The sequence below is a fragment of the Ooceraea biroi genome, chromosome 2, assembly GCF_003672135.1.
Source record: "Ooceraea biroi isolate clonal line C1 chromosome 2, Obir_v5.4, whole genome shotgun sequence".
In the NCBI taxonomy this organism is placed as follows: domain Eukaryota; kingdom Metazoa; phylum Arthropoda; class Insecta; order Hymenoptera; family Formicidae; genus Ooceraea; species Ooceraea biroi.
The window spans coordinates 1,072,405-1,090,920 of NC_039507.1; the positions used below are offsets into that span (position 1 = coordinate 1,072,405).

General features: G+C 44.4%; 1 protein-coding gene across 10 annotated transcripts in view; it reads right to left on the reverse strand.

Annotated features, from left to right (window-relative positions):
• Positions 1 to 18,516, reverse strand: part of LOC105287932 — a 35,418-nt gene that overhangs the window by 8,071 nt on the left and 8,831 nt on the right. For 3 of the 10 annotated variants that reach the window (XM_011353814.3, XM_011353815.3, XM_011353820.3), the window contains exons 2-18: positions 18,363 to 18,513; positions 9,953 to 10,044; positions 6,082 to 6,304; positions 4,780 to 4,995; positions 4,478 to 4,660; positions 4,206 to 4,366; positions 3,755 to 4,091; positions 3,439 to 3,605; positions 3,033 to 3,357; positions 2,736 to 2,946; positions 2,396 to 2,645; positions 1,829 to 2,288; positions 1,529 to 1,597; positions 1,171 to 1,281; positions 700 to 869; positions 317 to 607; positions 89 to 236 (exon numbers count right to left, since the gene is read on the reverse strand). In XM_011353814.3, coding sequence (XP_011352116.1) covers positions 89 to 236; positions 317 to 607; positions 700 to 869; positions 1,171 to 1,281; positions 1,529 to 1,597; positions 1,829 to 2,288; positions 2,396 to 2,645; positions 2,736 to 2,946; positions 3,033 to 3,357; positions 3,439 to 3,605; positions 3,755 to 4,091; positions 4,206 to 4,366; positions 4,478 to 4,660; positions 4,780 to 4,995; positions 6,082 to 6,304; positions 9,953 to 10,044; positions 18,363 to 18,446 — 3,498 coding nt within the window. In that variant the 5' untranslated portion in view covers positions 18,447 to 18,513. Of the gene's footprint in view, positions 1 to 88; positions 237 to 316; positions 608 to 699; positions 870 to 1,170; positions 1,282 to 1,528; positions 1,598 to 1,828; positions 2,289 to 2,395; positions 2,646 to 2,735; positions 2,947 to 3,032; positions 3,358 to 3,438; positions 3,606 to 3,754; positions 4,092 to 4,205; positions 4,367 to 4,477; positions 4,661 to 4,779; positions 4,996 to 6,081; positions 6,305 to 9,952; positions 10,045 to 13,756; positions 14,847 to 18,362; positions 18,514 to 18,516 lie in introns of those variants that run through there. The other 7 variants (XM_011353818.3, XM_011353816.3, XM_011353819.3 and 4 more) reach the window with 7 other exon arrangements.

Genomic DNA, 18,516 nt, shown 5'->3' on the forward strand with positions numbered 1-18,516 from the left:
TAACAATACTTTTACGATACTGAATTCTCTTAAAAATTGTCTCCGACACCTCGTAGAAACCAATGAGACATTAGTGCAATTTACTTACGCTTTGCAATTTCCTTCTAGTTTCTTCTATCCTTCTTTGCAACTCCTCCCGCTTTTTCACGACGTCGGCATCGCTTCTCGCGTGTTTAGTCGCATTAACCACCGCCGCGTTGCGTACTTTGGTTGTTACGGTGCTATTTTCATTGAGCCTACAGTGGTTTAGGTTGATCGATAATCAGATTTACAGATTAAACGTCGCGATTTCAAGTACTCGTTAAATCTCACTTACCTTCCGTGGAACTGCGAGCTGATACTCGTCGCTTTTACGCGATTCGGAGGCTCCTCGGCTCCGCTGAGGGACTCGAAGGCATTCTTCAAATACTTTTCTCTGTGACTCTGCTTGGCCAGCTGATCGAAACCTTCCGAGCTGGCCTCGGACAACATGGACAGCGGATTTCTCTCGGCGCTAGGAGTCGACGCTCCGCCTTCCGAGTCGGACTCGTCCTGACTGCCAGATGCGGTTAATTCGCTCGTCCGGCCATTTTCCGCGTTTTTCAACCTTTTCTGCCGCCTTTGTGACCTGCGCGTCCGAAGAGACAGAGAGCGACGATACAATGCGTTAGCTCGACATCATGACCAAATAATAGATACGTTTGAGAGAAAGAAACGAACCTTCGAAGCTCCTCCACGTCCATCGCGTTAACGGTAAACTGGTTTGACACGATATCTTCTGGCGGAGGATAGTACATTAATCTGTGGTGTGACTTTTCCGAACCAGTCGTTCCATTTTCTCCTTCGGAATAATCCTCAACGTCCCCATCATGTTCAGTGCTTTCGTGATCCTGCATGAGACGCAACAGTTCCCTTTTTTTCTCTTTTTCGTTAAGGTGTATTAAAATCATTAACTTGTTGAAAACGCGACGGACAAGACAAGCAACAAATTGAGTAACAAACGTAAGTAAGCTAAAATGTGCTTTTAGAATGTGCCACAATAAAACAATAATGTCGATTAAGGCAGGAATTATCAGCGGAAATGCTATTTACACTGTGTACGTGTGCCAATGTGTGAGCGCCCTTAAATAACTCTTTCTTTTAAAAAAGCTATTAGGCGCGTACGATCATTTGACGTTTCGGATGATGTACCTCAAATTTAAAGCTGCCAAGACTGCTGTCGTCGGTGTGATGACGGCTCCTCGATTGACGTGTCAAATCCATACTATTGCTACTTCTTACGGTCACCTTATCATCAATCACCTATGTGAGCGATTGAAATAAAATATGGTCAAACGAGCACAAGGGCAAATTAAAGAGATTAACAGTCCTTAGAATGCTTGGTGAGTACAATAATGGAAAAAAAGGAGAATGACTAAACGAGAAAGCAAAGCAAAGTAACGAATTCGACGAACGTGTTTGTTGTTACGGCAGATTAGAAAGACGATAACGCATGCGATCGAACAATGTAACAATATGTTAATGTTAATGTCAAGAGTATTGTTAGTACCTGTTTCGTTTCGTTCTCGATTTCTCTAAAACTTTCCGGACAAGCTCGAAATACACTCTCCTCTTCTTCCTAAAACGACAAGTCGTGTTAACATATCCTACTCGTAACTTTTTGAAAGTTTTAAAAAAAATAATGTGAGACGTCGTTAAAATTAACATTAATTATCATCACTACGTATTATCGTTCGTCATGTGCAAAGCGTGCCAATGGGAAAAACGTAGTCGATTGGAAATTTAGATAGATTAGATTACAGATTTAATTGGACGGGTCATTATCGTTTCGAGATTTCGCGACACCAACCCTTTTACTAACAATCGTTTCCCGGCGATAATCGCTACTGCACTTCGTCTCCGTGCCGCTGTCGATGGAACTGTCCTTCGAACCACCACCGCCACCGACGCCGCCATCCGAGTCAATGGCACTGCGCGACGGAAATGGTATAACTTCGTCGCTGTCGTAGACTGACTTCACGGTGATACCGTCGCCTTGTTGCACACGTTGCGCCCATCTTCCCTTAGGTAAATCGACACCGAGGGACCTGACGTTCGAGCCGAGCGCCGCACCGTCGTCGGTACTGCTCGCGGTATTTATCTGTTTCTTCGCCCACAATGGTAATTGACCCACGCTGAATCTGTAATCGACGCTGGCACTTTGAGGCGTCGGATTGGCATTGGGATCGAGAAAATCTAGTGGAGGCGACCCGTAGGTTTCGTTATCCAGTTGCACATCGATTCCGTCACCGTTGACATGAGGCGGTCTCCTACAAACACATTCGACAGAAATACAGTTATTTCGCGGTAATCGCGAGTCGACGGTAATTCAGGTCGACGAGATCGACAAACGGGAAGGGGGAGAGTTACTACTCACTTGCCCGCGCGCATCGCTTGCTGAGCGAGGCGAGCCTGCATGGTTACGATCATGTCGTGCGGAACGCGCCACACGAACACACAGCCGTCACCGCTCGCGGATACGAGGTGACGACAATCTGGACTGAAACGCAGACCCGTCACCAGTTCCGAGTGACCGACCATAGTGGCCATACACTCGCCGCTGTAATAATCGTACACGCACAGCGTTTTGTCTGTACACGAGGTAGCTACGTAAATACCGGATGCATCTGAAAGTAATTATCAAATAAATTAGCTTAGACATGCGTGATCCACGGATACAATGCGATGCAAATCACAACAGAGTACGAATCACTTACCTAGAACGACTTTTATCAGCGAGCCGTCGTCGCTAACGGAGCCTTTAAAAGTTTTGCTGTGTTTACCCGTGGCAACATTGTAAACTCTAATGTTTCTATCTTGACAGGCAGTTAGGACGTGTTTCTGTCCGGAATCGACTTCCATGTCGTACAGCGTAGTCTTTCCCTGAGCGTTGTGGCCTCTGGCGAACTGTGGCATACCACCTGGTGTCTAAACACGGAGGAGGAAGAAGAACATATTATAGCGGTGTTGTCTCGATCGACAAGTCGAAATTCATCAACAATAATATTGCTTACCGATTGCAACTGTCTAAAAATAATGCTCTTATCAGCGCCACAGGATACCATCTGTATCTGATTATTCTGATTCGATTGGTTGAAAAATCTGACGGCGGTAATGGAAGAACTGTGATCGTCGAGCGTCTGTAGGAAATTGTATTCCTGATCTACGCTGAAAACGTGAATCAGCCGATCTCGCGAGGCGCTCGCCAACAATCTGGGAGTATCCGCCAAAGATCGCGAGAACCTTGAATATTCAAGACACAACACTTCGGCATCGTGTGCCTCTATTAAGCACAGTTCCTCCAACGACGAGATGTCGTGAATCCTAATGTTGCCGGATCTGCGAAAATAATGTCACGTTTGTATCTCTAATTTTCTTTGGTCCCATTTTATCCATCGGACCTTTCTGTCCAGCTCTTACCTATCTCCGGAGGCGAGGTGTTTGCCGTCAGGACTGACCCTTATCGATCTTACACCGTTACGACCGTCATAGGACGCGTCGCTCTTCTCGGTAGATCCCGCGGCAGCTAAATCTAGATCCTTCAAATACGTCAATTCCGGATCCACGTATAATACTTTGAGCAATTCCTGCGATGAAAAAGGAGAAAAGACAAAGTTAGAAAATAAAATGTATACTCGACATTTTCCTTTCTTCGTTTCTCTTTCAATTTTTCCATCTTTCGTTTCGCAAAGAAGAAGAAAAAGAAGAAGAATAACAAGTGCGCGCCTATACTGACGTTGCTATAAATGTTTCGTTTGTACAGGGTATCGTTTGGCGAAATGTCCTTCTCCATATTCCAGACTCTTATCGTGTCGTCGCTGGAGCAGGTGATGAAACTCCCGGGCGGCATCGCGCCGATCGAGTCTGGACCAGCCGGATACATCTCGACGCCCCAGATGCAGGCCGAATGGTATAGGAACGAATGCGACTTGCCGACGCGCCTAATGTCCCTCACATCCCAAACGTAGATACTGTGGTCGTTGTAGACGCAGGTCAACTTGTTGTTTCGCTCGTCGAACGCCAACGCGATCGCGTCCGGATACTTGGCGTTCGGTGGATGTTGAGACATGTGACTAAAAAAGAAAAAGAGAATGGAGGATTTCATATTCGTCGTAAGGCTCATGCGTAAGCAACACGCGCAAACTTGCGAGCGAGACACGCGTTATCGAATACACGCTACGGCATACCTGATAGATAATCCTTGCGCGACATCGACTCCCAAGTAATGCGTCCTTGGTAGCGTAGTAACAAATTGAAGCGTACTAGGACTAAAACATCTAACAATTCCTTCGGCGCATCCGATAAAGATGTATTTATCCCCGACCGCCATACAATTGGCACTGCTCGTCTGGAAGACAAAGTTCTTTCCTCACTCTCAAAAGTAGACGCGAGAAACAGAGTGGTGATGTTTTACATGTAATCTATCTTTGCGAATCTCCGCCTCGCTGGAACGACTTACTCGGAGCTCAACCCATTTGTCCAAGAGCCTCCTGTTATTAAATTCGCACAACAGACCCGTTTTGGTAATCGCGTACGTGGAGTCGGCCATTTCCCCCCTGCCGCAGGCTACGTCAACGAAATCGTTGTTCCTCTGCTCTCCTAATATGGCAGATCGGCCCATCAAAGGCACGGGTTCCTTGTACTGCACAGAGTAACCGTGCGTATATCGCACACTGTAAAGCTTGGCTCCGGTGCAAGAGAAGAAACGGTATTGGATGACAATCATCCAGACCGCTATATCAAATAGGCATCAATGCTTACCTTGGCACTGCGCGAATATTCCAGGTACCAAAACTTGACGTGTCTGTTGCCCACAGTAACGAAATAATTACCATTCTCCGCGAAACAGACGGCCTTTACCTTGCTCGAAACTTTGTTGGACGCTACTTTAACGTTGTTCCTCCAATCCCACACGTTGACGATCATGTCGTGTTGCGAGCCGACCGACACAACGTACTTATTGCTGGGCGAGAACGCCTGAGATAGAAAAATGCGTGTCTTTGTGGCTGAGTTTGTTTGCCATTGGCAGGATTAATTATAAGCGTCTCCCCCAATTACAACTGATGCAATTTAGTCAACATTGCGTGACAAGGCGTTCACGGGGAAATGAACCAATTATGAGCGCAACGCTAATTTCTTTCGTGGAAACAAAGAAAAATACAGTTTGGGAACATCTCTAAACGTCGCGATACGTTAGGGCATTACGCCAGTCGATCCGATAAAAAGAATACCGTTGGGTATTCATTGGAAACGATTTGGTATGCCTGCAGTACACGTAGACGCATTGTGACCGAGGTGCTCCGCGATGCACGTGAATCGAATGCAAAACGAACCCGTGGGACCCGTTGGGTGTACCAAGGTGGCAGCCAACGGAAAAGACTCGTGTTTCGAATCGCTGCTAAAGGGAATTAGCACAGCATATTACGTAACGATTGAACATTCCGATTTTCAACGGATTTTAGACGCATTGCAAACAGATTATAACGTAAGAGCATTGCATTGCGCTGTGTCGAGAATCCAATTGCTCAATCGCGCACGCGCGCGCGCGCGTCAAGCGGTTCTTGAAATCTTGACCTTAAATGTACTCGTTCTCATTGGACGGGTTAGATGTATAGGATAGAATAGTATGGAAAGTGCTCGACAGAATATAATCCGCTGCATTTACGTGCAGCGGGCCACGTTTTGCAATCGCACTTTTTGCAACGCTATTATCGACTACGAGCTAGGGAGAGACGAGATTTTCTTACACGCAATCTTTACGTTATATCATCGCGTTGCGTAGCTGTTGAAAGACAGTTGGCAACAACCGACGGGGTTTTTGGCGATTTTTAAATGCGTCTTAAGGTTTACGTATCTTTTGCGTTTAGTTACCACAAAAATCCAGTTTCGTACTTTGTGTTTGTTCATTGAGTCTATCCATACTTTGCTGCATCTACATAAAGTTCATTTGGAATATTGCCATAATTTGTAACAGTAGCAAGGACATTCGCAGGTACTCTCTCAATTTACCGCTTACGATTCGGATTACGATCGCTCATCCACTTGAATGAAAATAAAACTCACCACACAGTTGATGCCGTACTTGTGTCCGGGAAATTCTGCAATCTGCACGGCATTATGCGGATCGGAGATATCCCAGACACGAACGTTCGGCATGTGGCCGCATTCGCCCGTAGCCAGAAGCTTGCCATCTCCGGCGAGCGCCAGAGAAGTCACCGTCTTGCGACAGGCGTTCAACACGTGCGCTTGACTGTTTTTCCGTGGATTGAACAGCACAACGGTGCAGCTGCAATAAAAACGAATAAAGGTTTTTGCCGCTTGTTTTTGTAGTAATCGTAAAGTAAAATCTGTCAAGTTCATCAGATGCGGAATTTCTGCGCGCCACCAGTGCGTGCGCGGGTAATGCTTTTTCGCAACAAGATACTACTTTCTCTCGGGAGCTATCTCAACCGAATGGTCATGGTGGCCGAGCATGATATCGGGCGGAACTCGACGTCGCTTCATAACGGGTATTTCGCCGTAATCTGACGACAAGGTTTGCGGTTGCGAGCGAGGAGATGTCGTTGGCTAGAAAATGCCGATGTATCTCGATATGCCGCGAGTTAAGCACGCGAATCACGAACGGACAACGAAAAGCTCTTTCGTCGGACCCAAACGGACGTAATGTCGTCCACTTGGTCAAATTTTTCTCGACAATTTTCTCAACCAGAGAACCTCGAGCGAGATCTCGCTCGGCGGCGATCGCCAGCGATGGCGAGTTCCATTCCGGAGGGGTTCCGCGTACCGATTGTACACGAAAGGTCTCTGAATAACACACGTGCGCACCGACGAGCCGTGAGAGAGCCATATGAGAGAGTCGTGTGAGAGAGCCGTATGCGATTTAATCCTTTCTTCGTCGGCAAGGGAGATCCGTCGACGGGGCCGTGTGAAGGAGGTACACGCTCACCGTGCGGTTTGCGACCTAGTAAAACCCAGCGTGCTAGGCCAGGCGGTACCTCGACCCACGTCGACACGCGCAAACCGGCACAGCACGTGATAGACGTCGTCTATCAGACACTACCACGCCTAGCAAATACACACATGCATATTCGCACGCGATCCGAGTTGGCATCGACCCATCATGAGGATCAATGATGCGAGATCGCGGTTTAAATGCTATCGCGAGTCGGCTATTCCAGCGAATTTGACTATACTTGAGTTACGTCAATCACGGTTGGGTATTATCCATGGTACCAAACTAATTTCATGATCCTTCTCATTCAAGTCATCATTCATCTCTCGTTATACTCGCGATGACCTTCCGAAAGCATAACGAACGCGACGTTGACGTTGAGAAAGCAAGCAGCAGTGCCGGACAATGATTTAACGGGGCAACTTTCGATGACGCTTATTTCGCGAGCGCGTGGTCGTTCCTTCGAGAGTTTCGAGAGTGAAGAAAATTTCAAGCATTATTTTCGCGTGCATCTCGGCTTGACTCGAGATGACACTGCGTGTTTCAGAGATCAGAGCACATGTCACGTGTTATTCTCGACGTTTTCGTTGGAACGTAGCGATAAGCGATCATCTCTCGACGACGATGCTTTCTCATGGCCTTGGAGAAAACCTTTTCAACCTCGACTGCGCCGGGGTCGTGAAATTGAAAGAACCAAGAGATTGGTAATTGGTGAGAGGTTGCCAAGAAGAAGCGCGCTCCTCTCGTGGAAAGTCGCGAAAGGCGAAAACCTCGACGAATTCACGCGGATGCATCGCGTGAGAAAGACAGCAATAACCGTCATCGCTCGGGAAACGAAAGGCACATTGCCGGATCTAGATCACTGGGCTCTAGACGATCGTCTTCGAGTTCCTACATCGAATTCAAGCTGAAACGCTGACACGTTTTGGCGTTGAGGTGTTTTAGCCGGATCGTGACGAAGAATTCGATGCGGACTAACAACTGAGAAGGGTAGACTGGTGGTCCGTTGAACCGCAGGTGCCAAGCAGTTGTCCCGATAGGCGACAATTAGCAAAGCTACTAATTAACGGCATCGCTGGTCCTCGCAAAGTGAGTGAGTCCATCTGAAGAAAGTGGATCAAGCGAGACGAAGAGCTGTAGGAGCTAACCAGGCTCTGTGATGCTAATTATTATCCAGTAAGATGGCGCAAGATAATGTAGGATATTTTGCAAGGGAATAACGACATTAATGACAATGAGACGAGTTCTATTCGAGATGCCGGCAACGCCGGACGTGCAACTCTACGAGATTGCTTGGCGCATAGCGCAAGAAAACTAACCGTGCAATTTCTGTCCACTTTCGTTTGTGGCAGCGCAAACATGCTCACGCGCGCGTTAACGCACGCGTATTTTCACTGACCGCCAAGGTGGACATTATACCATCTATGGCGTTACTTGACTCGAGAACGGTTGCGATACGTCTTTTTGCTTCTGGACGCATATTCGATTATGCCACTCTATAATACATATTGACTTAATAACACCACAAATGCAACCGAGTATTCAGTGAGCGTTTCGGACAAACGATTCGACGAGTTTTGCTTGTAGCTTATGGAGAGGTCGGAACGCTCTCCTCTCAGTGTGTCGATACCTCTAGACGCAGAATCTTTTGGTCCATTCACCTCTCTCTCTTTCTCTCTCTCTCTCTTGACCCGATTTCCGCCATGCTTTATTGTCACAAATAACGACCGCATTGAATCACATCGTGCTCGTGCTCGTATTTGGAAATCTTCAGAACATTGATCTTGACCCTCGAAGGAGCTTTGTACGCGCAAGCATTGTCAAAATTGAAGCATCTAGGAGCAATTCGAGCATCGTGGAGAATTATTGTAGCAGCGCGGTTCACGAGTTCACATCTGTCGCCTTCACCGATACGGGATAATTTATTTCTAAACTTGAGTCTTTAACTTACGTCTTATTAGGTGTCTGCCACGCTCTACTTACGTCTGGCTGCTGTACACGCTGACAAGCCGTATCGCGCAAAAAATTATGCGACTGTCTAACGAGCAACGCGACGAGCTGGACGATGCCTGTTTATGCTTTATTACGTCGGCGAACGGGAAGTGACGTATAAATGTGACTCATTTAATAGTGCAACGAGATTCAATATCCGTCCTTAAAAAGACGTTAATTTGCATAGTGGCATGTGCCAACTGTCTACGGCGATATTAAGGTGAAACGGCGAGCGGATATGCCGGGTCGTATCAGATAACGTGGTACGTTCTTATTTTTAGGCATGTAATTATCACGATTTTTATCGCGACAATCACATTTAAGTGCGAGATCTCAAAGGTTAGCTATAAATAGATGCAAACGATTTCTCTCCTTTGCTACGGCGATAAATTGAGATAATCTCTTGATCGCACTTTCGCCATTCTTCTATTCACGCGACCGGTGAAAAAGAAAAACAAGGGCACAGTCCTTTGTGCCGTTTGTATTTATCATGACGTGATGGATATCATGCACTTGCTTTTCTAATTTTCTTTTCGTTATCATTCTTTCGAATTTCGAAGAAGCCAATATCTTTTACGTTAATGCAAACTAGCTTATCTCCAAGCTAAGAAATTTGACATTATCGAGTGACACAATGATTGGCACGAGTACGCGTGCTCGTTGCAAAATCTCTCCGTTTACAATATCCGTTCTCACGGGTGGCATTTCAAAAGTCCACGTCATTTTAGATGTCAGTTGAATTTCACGACGACGTCGACAATTCAGAAATCATACTTGCAGCATGTTCTTGGATCACGCGTGCGCACGCACTACACAAAAGTAGGACATTCTTAAACGGACTAATTTAGCCTCCAAAGACGTCCGGCATCGAGTTATAAAACAACGTGTTGTACGCAAAAATACTTGCGGAATATATTTCATCGAGAATCCGAAAAAATAGGCAAACTCGTTATCGTATCTCAATTCGAAGGAAATAAGAATTAGACTTACCCAGCTGGATAAGCGACCAGCTCGCTGGTCGCGTCGCAATCCAAGGCTGCATTGCTGGAAACAGTCACGCCTAGTACCCGTTCTAGTTTGATCTGAAACAAATAGGGAAAACAAATGTGAGTGAGATAATTTCTGGATAGATCACGCAGATATCTCGTAACTCGCTTAAAGATGCAAGATGCTTGTATCTAGAATACTGAATACGCGTAAACAGTGGCTAACGTTGTCTCTGTCCGAGAAAGGACAGCCACTCTCGAAGACTTCAAAGACGATTCGTACGCTGATTTGTTATACGAGATGCGAGAGGGCAATTAGAAACATACGCTTTCAGCTCGGATTTAACTCGGAGAAGTTAATCGTCGCATCAATCAATGAGCATCGCGAGGTGTACCGAATCTATCACGAGACGCAATTCGCAAATATCACGTTTGTCACTGTAATGTCGGAAAATTAAATATGCCGACAGTCTCAATCGCAAGCAATCGAGTCAAATGCACTTATAGATTCACGGTTAATCGGTTATGTATTAAACATATTACTTTTTCTCTCTTTCTCTCTCTGTCAACACGAAACACGTTACGAATCTCACCAACCGACAGTCTCGCAATGAAAGATCGCTCGATCACTGGAATTGCTAAAAAACCGGTTCAAGTTACTCACTGGCAAGAATAAATCCCACGGTCAATCTTTCCAGAAGAATGGAAGAATATTATTGTCGTTCGTTAAAGAAAGCCACCCGCTATCACTTGATTTCGTTTCCGAAGGCGCTCAGAGAAAAGAGCAAGACACAAGTGACGACGAGAAACATATATCGCTGCTTTCTAGCATTCAGGGTCTCGATTTGTGCGCGATACTTGTAAAGTAGCGACGTACAAAGAACAGGACGACGAGGCATCAACGACAAGGCTGTCGCGCTCGTACGTTTATGTCTCGCGCAATCTTTACCTTTATTTCTAAGTTTCTCCAATTATTCCATCCCATCTCATCGTTCCATAAAGATTTCATCTTTAAATCCAATATGCTGCATTGTGCTACATTGTGGATCTACGATTTAAGGGAGAAACGTCATCGCCATTTGTTTCCGCAGGCACACTCGCCACCATTGAGAATTACCTGGCAGTGGCTATGCAATTTCGCACCAGAGGAAGCGACATGTACGTACATGCAAAGCATGACGAATCGAGATCGAGCGTGGATATGGAACGGTCAGATATCATCACGTACCGACATGTACGACACGCTGGTGAATGATTGGTATCAAGATTCGGCATGCTTAGCCAGCCGGTGTGGTACATGGCTGATGACAATATGAGTTTCCAGATATATTGGACATTACGTTACAAAGATGATCTCGTAGCAAGATTACGTATCAAAATGCACTCGAGTGTGACGCAAAAGTGATAACGCTATTTTTGCTCGTCTCACGTATGAACGCACTCATTTCCCTTAGATCTTGCGCGGCAGCGGCGACATTACGAAACGGAGAACCGTAAATGTACACAGAAATCCACGCACGGTAGAGGAATCTCGGGCGTATACCCACGCGTATGGATTACAGGTGCATGCGCTTAGTGTGCAGCGATCATTTTCATCTTACAGCAAGAGCGATAGGCGTTCTTGATGAAAGATCACTCTACATCCTTGGAACGACCCGACGTGAAGCTAGTCGCGGCTAGTCTGCAATTTTCGACTACTAGGATAATTTACTAAGTAACTCCTTCCCATTAGATCTGCGATTTGCCTCGAGCATCCATCGGAGATATCTTACTTGTTTTGCATGAAAGTAGCGACAAGCTCCAAGTTGAATCTCCGAGGTTTCCCAAATTTTCGCTCATGTGTCAAAATGTGATTGATTAATCGGTGATCAAACACTTCGCACTTGAACGTGAAACCGGTCGAGACACTTTTAGCGATGATGTACCTGTCGCGTCCTTGCGCGTGAAGCGTCAGTATTTGTCCATTTTCCTTTTGCATGGATCACTGCGCCGAAGAAATAAAAAAGGTTTGCGGAAAGCCTTATCAATCGGTGCGATGTGAAATAAAACGCCAGCAACGTGCGTGTGTGCGATGCAATCAGCGCGCAAGACGTGCGTAGGCACGTTCCAAATACGGCAATCCCCATAATCCGCCTCTGTTTCGAGGCCCCATTGACATGGAAACGTGCGCAGGTATTTTCTTGCTATATATTGAGGCGAGACGAACCGTTGGACGAGATCCGAGAGTTCCAACGGGATTATTCATTTTATTATCAATTTAAATGATTGCAATCTTGGGGAAACGATACAAATACATTTTACAGGGCAATTAGGTTGTGCCACGCGCGAGTAGACAAACATCATTTCCGACTATTGTACGTTTTATTGAAATGACCAGCTCAACAACACGCGGTAGTGCAAACGGCGACAGAACAGTAGGACGCGCATATTACGACGACCTGATGCGATCTACAATGACGTAATATACAACCGATGCGAGAGAAAGAGAGAGAGAGAGAGAGAGAGAGACAAGGTCTTAGCATGTAACTCGTGGCGCGTTACGTAACGCGCCGGCGGGATTTGTCGTGTTTCAATGAGACAGGCGGTGGATCTACGGCGTGCATATATCCGCGAGGATATTTTCAAGGACGTAGTAAATCGTCGACGATTCGTGCTAAATATCTTGTGTTGCTCCATCGAGTCGCTAAACATCCAACAAGCAAATCGGAGTAGCAGAATTAGCATGCCGAGACGAGACGAGGCAAAAAGTCGTGCCATGCACGTTCGCATCGCATAAGCACTGACATCGATCTTCTTATCGCGAAGATTGATTTAACTGGCTATTATGAGTTTCGGTGTGTGGCAAAAGCCGACACCTGGCACAGTCGCCTGGCTTGGTTACGCTTGGGTCAAATGCATTATCTCCGAAAAATAGGGGCTTTACATACGCACAAGTGAGATCGCAAATCTTTCTTGTGTAATAAATATAACGTTTTATCGTTATCCGAAAAAAATACACCACGGCGTAAACGTATTCTAGTACTAATTTTACATGCAGCCGTAACTTTGTCCGTATAAAATTGATCGTAAAGTAAAATAAAATATAAAGTAGATTCAACTGGGAAACGAACAGCACGCCCACGAGTCTCCTTGTACAATATTACACACGGACAAAACTTGTCCTAGTAATCTGAATTAATGGAAATACGCATTACATGACGCAATAAAAGACAGAAAAATATTTATTGCAAAAGAAAACACGTCGCTGTTTCGCGTGCATTCGTACGTAATTTGAGTGGCATGTAATCGATCATACATCCTTTTGCAAAGCAACGAGACACCAAATCCGTATCTCTAAAAGCTTATTAAAGTTTATTTCGCGCCTCTATCAATCATTCCTCTCGTCCATTTTACAAAAAGCAGAAAGAAATCATTCTCTACTGAACGAACGGTTTCGCGTTACAGAATCTCGGTAGACTGTTATAGACCGACATAATAGCGGAGATAACGGAATGCAAATAATGATTGTGCATACAGTATACGTACGTACTAGATGCGCACGGTTAAACCATCAGTAAACCAGTAAACTGACTTTGAAGAAAGTAAAAATGTAGAGAGATATCTCGCTTGAATTTGTCGGAGCTCCGACTTGCAAGGTGTGAACCGGTGAATTTCGAATGAAATGCATATTTTTCCTCTCTCTCGATTATCACAATGCAGTAAACATTTTATACCGATATCGTTAAACTGATCATTTATGAATTAATTGATCGTAGCATTTGTCGTTGATAATCTCTAGAGAAAACCGCGCGTACGTTGGCATACATACGTCGTAGGCTGGAATATTCTCCTTGTCGCGAATAGTGGGCGAACTGTTCCTAGATGTTATTAAAGCCATCTTCCTCTTCCTCTCTTTTCGTCCGTCGTCTATGCATCCATGTAATTTCTATCGCTGCCTTTCCAAGCGCGTCAAGATCGTACAGTACAATTTCTCGGTCAGCAGGTATCCCTTGTATTTCGATCGTCGAGTCGCAGTTCTTTGCAGGAGACTATCACTAATTTTCACACAGACGGTATTTGAAACTCAAACTTTTCACTTGCACCAACTTGTCGGATATTCGAAACTACGCGAGACGCGTAAAATGCGCATAAAATGCATGAATCGGTGAATTTGAAATAAGCGACAGCTTCTTTCTGAGTAAACATGATTTGGGTTTAATTAAACGTTTTGTTAAACGTATCGTCTCTTTCGCGCCGAAGAAAGGTCTTAAAAAGATGCACGTTTGCACGTACAAATTGCTGAAACGTCGTATTCGCCGCTCGTACTTTGAGATGCTTACGCACGTCACGCGCATTTACGATGCAATTACATCCACGGTTACGCATACATGTACATATTATAAACAAGAAAAGTTGTTTTTCGTTTTTCCAAACATTATGAAAAATACGCATGCATATTCATGAAAATCAAGAATGATATCCATCTAGCCATCTTTTCGTTTCATTTTAGAGAAATATCAAATCTGCCCAATATGCCATTTAGCAGAAATTATCACAATCGTTTATCGTTATCAAGAAACCGTTGCGCGCAAGACACGAACAAGCCTATCTATTCTAATGCCCATTTCGAGTATCGCTCGTTAAAGAGATCACTCATCGAGGTCTTACCGGTCGTCCTTTAAGAAAACTTGTAAGGAAAGGTATGTATTTCCTTACTACGTATACGATCGTCGAATGTATATTTCACGGAGATTGCAGTCAATTTTTCGAGATACATTACGATTTTCCAAAAAATTGGCGATTTGAAATCTTACATAATAAATTACGTGTCGGGACAGTGCAAATAACGAGACAGAACGAGACGCGAAAGAGGGACGACGGACATCCAACTCTGTACTGAGGTGTTTCACTGGTTCTGCCATCCAACTCTATGAAATCCCCTCTCTTTCACGACTATAACCTACCTACCATACTTTTTTCGCCCGTATCTGCCTCTCTCTCTCTCTCTCTCTCTGTCGTGCATTTACTAAATAAAGGAACTTGTATAATACTTTATGTGAAATTTTCACTTTTATTTCAACGGGATATCAGTCTTATTAAAATTCCAAATTGCCTCGATCAATACAATATCAGATACCGCCAACACAAATTCAACAGATTCAGTCGATGAACGAGGTAATCTACTATCGACTTTCCGAATGAGCGAGACTTCTTTTTTTATATTACATGATTTCTTCTCACTTGTGAGAATACAAAATCGCCACCCACTTTCAAGCACCAATGATACTTACCAGCTGGTTGGCACAAAAACAACACTTTAATGTGGCCTAATGACATCATCGGAGGTAAAGCATAATGTCAAGTATAATAAACGAGAAAGATTATAAAAATGTAAAAGAGCGATTCTTGCGCAAAAAAATATCGATATTACATTCTGGTGAAGAGTTGACGCATCTCGCGCATTAGCACACTCGACCCTGAACAAATCGATACGATTATTGTAAAAATACGCAACTATCTCATATTTCGCTCGAAATCTTAAGGCGAATCGAGCGCAGGAAAGAGAGTATAATTTTGAGAGCGAAAACGCACGATTCTCCATAATACGTCCGAAACGAGTGTGAAAGTCTGCGAGATTTCGTAAAATAGTCGTAAACAATATTCGTCTACAACGTTGAATACACGAATAGATGCTTCGTCGAGGATTACTTTGCAAGTGTAATCACGCGAGGGGCGTTGCAATTTATCAAAGTGCTTTATCGCTATCTCATGTCTTTGACAGAGGCGAGAAACACGCGTCAAGCAAATTGCAATCACTCTTTCAACTTTGTCGAGCAGAAGATGTATCATCGATATGGACAATGTAAAATGTTTGACGATGACAATGTTTCCCTAAAAGAAATTACGTCGAAAAATCTCGCGCAGAGAATTAGTCACGATTTAGTCATTCGTACGTCCTTGGAGGAGGTTCAATATCGAGCCTCCTTATTCCAGTCATAACGTCATCGCCATGTCCCGAGTATTCGAGATGCGTTCTCGTCATCACTCGCGACTCGTCGAGTACTATGCGCCTTAACGGTGAATCGACCTTTCTACAATTAACCCGTCCCGCAAATACGCGGATGTAAAATCCGCGACGGTTTGCAACGCGGGGTGAGGAATCGAGAGGTGGACAAAATGCAAAATGGATATAAATAAATGACACGAGAGAGCCTTATGCGTCGCATGACGCGTGTCAAGAGGCAATTCTATTAAGGTAGATAACAGAGGAGGCCCGCGCTTGCAACTCGTGGAAGGACTAATGGCGTGAGAAAGGTGCGGCCGTGACGCGGCTGATTGATCATTAAGCACCGATCTAATAAAGCCTAAAAGGTTTACCTTTTGCCTCTTCCTCTTTTACGTGTGCCGGCTTGCCTGGCCCTCGCCCTCGTCCGCAAACTGCAGCGTAACGTCGGATGAGAAGCATACATCATTTGGCGATCTGCCATTAAACTCGTCGTATTTCTCGTAAAAGAGCTCACATTTTTCAATTAACTAAAAGCGCAAAAACACGCAAAAAGCCTCCACTCAGGCTTATCGTAATTTCTTCGAAAGCTTTTTCTCTGTTAGGACGAGGACGTGTAATTGGTCGGTTAGATTTTTCACTGGCGAATAATACTGCCGAGTCTCCGAGCAATTACGCTACTACTTTCTATCGTAACGATGCGATATCGCTGTAAACTGGATCTGCCGATGAAAAAATGCTTGCGTTTCTATAACAGGCAACGAGGAGAGAAGAATCGCGTCCCAATTTCGGAACGATAAAATTGCTTTCTCGATTCAAACACTCGATTCACTTGGAAGCTGGCGCGCTTATTCGAAATAACGAGTAAATGAATCGAAACGCGCTGGAGAAACGCGCTTGTCCCCGAGAGGACCGAGTCGGGCGTCGTTCGGAACAATGTCGATGCGGTACGTCTCCGTACCGTTACAAGCAACAGGAAGTGGCAATCGTACGTTGCGTTACGTGCACGAGTCTGGTAACGCGACGAGGGGCCAACAACCGTCCACCTTATCGTGTGCACGCCCGTTACTCGTCGTACTCTCTCATGTCTTTCGTTAAAAAGTAAAAGCACCGAGCGCTGCATATGCGTCCTATCCGGCTCTCATTGATGGATCATCCCTACGAAATTTTCCCATTCCCCAGAGGCCACCCAAAAGAACGGAGAACTTGTAATTGAAGCCTTGCCAATTGCCGTTCGTCAGTCTCGACTTTTGTTTCAAATTGTTTCTAATTCCGGCTGTCATCTCTGAAACTAATCGTCGCAAATGACCAAGTGTCATGAAGATGAAGTGCTGATTCGCAATAACCACGGCCTACGCATTCATTTACATACAATTGTATTTTCGGTCGTTTTAGTGTTTAGGTTTTAGGTCGCGCGCGTGGGTGTCCAACGACATTATTCTACATAAGCTAAAGATATGGAAGCTTGAAGAGATCCAGTCAATTAAATCTTTCGCTCGATTCAATTCTCATTTATCAAAAAAAAGAAATTTCTTAAAATCGTTCAGAATTTACAATTGTTTTCATGTATGATAAAACATTTTCGTACGTAATACTTAACGCTTGATGTAATTAATGAAAATATTGAATTGAACGGAAAGATTCAAACGCAAAACTTTGCATTAAGAATTAATACGAAGTTTTGCGTTACCGGAAGGTCCGGTAACGGTAATTAATTCTAAGGGGGTCAGCATGGATTTTCCGTTCAATCCAATATTACTGAAAGAAAGACTGAACGTGCAGGACAGACGAGGGGGCGCCTGTTATCATGCACCGCGAGATCTGTAGTCGGTAAGAGAGCACAGTCGGTTTATCAGCAACTGCTTCTTCACATCGATACACATTCAATTTATTATAATATATTATCAATTATAATTTGCAAATAGTTATAAAAATATAATAGATACAACGCATTTACATTGTATATGTGTCACTTTGTCACTTTTTCATTTACCAAATTTAGACAATGGAGAATGTTTTATCTGTTCTCAATATCATATTTATTATTAACTTGTACTTTTCGATTGGAGGAATACTAGAATATAAACTAGAGCGATGCAAATAAAACGTCACATTTTTCAAGGCAACAGAAATCGTGAAACCTCGCGATGACCGAAAGCGGAATGCAAAATACAAGTGTAACGAGTGCAATGCAACAATGCAGTCTGCCCACACGCGGAATACCTAAGAGATGTAATAAGAAAGAGAGAGAGAGAGAGAGAGCAATAGCTTCTCTGTAGCGATGCAGATTTTGCAAAAGAACAATCGCCGTGAATGCAAAGTATATTCACCTGTCGTCGAAGAAATTGCCGATGTGACGTCACAGATCTTTCACATTACTTACTTGCAAATATTAACTCAAGAATAACACGAGATGCCATTGATCACTTACCCTTTCTTGTATCCTAATGTTCTCTTGACCCCTTTTTAGATTAGGAGCTCGGAGGACCTTGCTCGTGAGTGGTGGCTCCATCATAATGGCAGATTTCGTTTCCTCGTCAGGATTTCATTTCTTAAGGAGTGCTCCAATTTTATTCCATCATCTG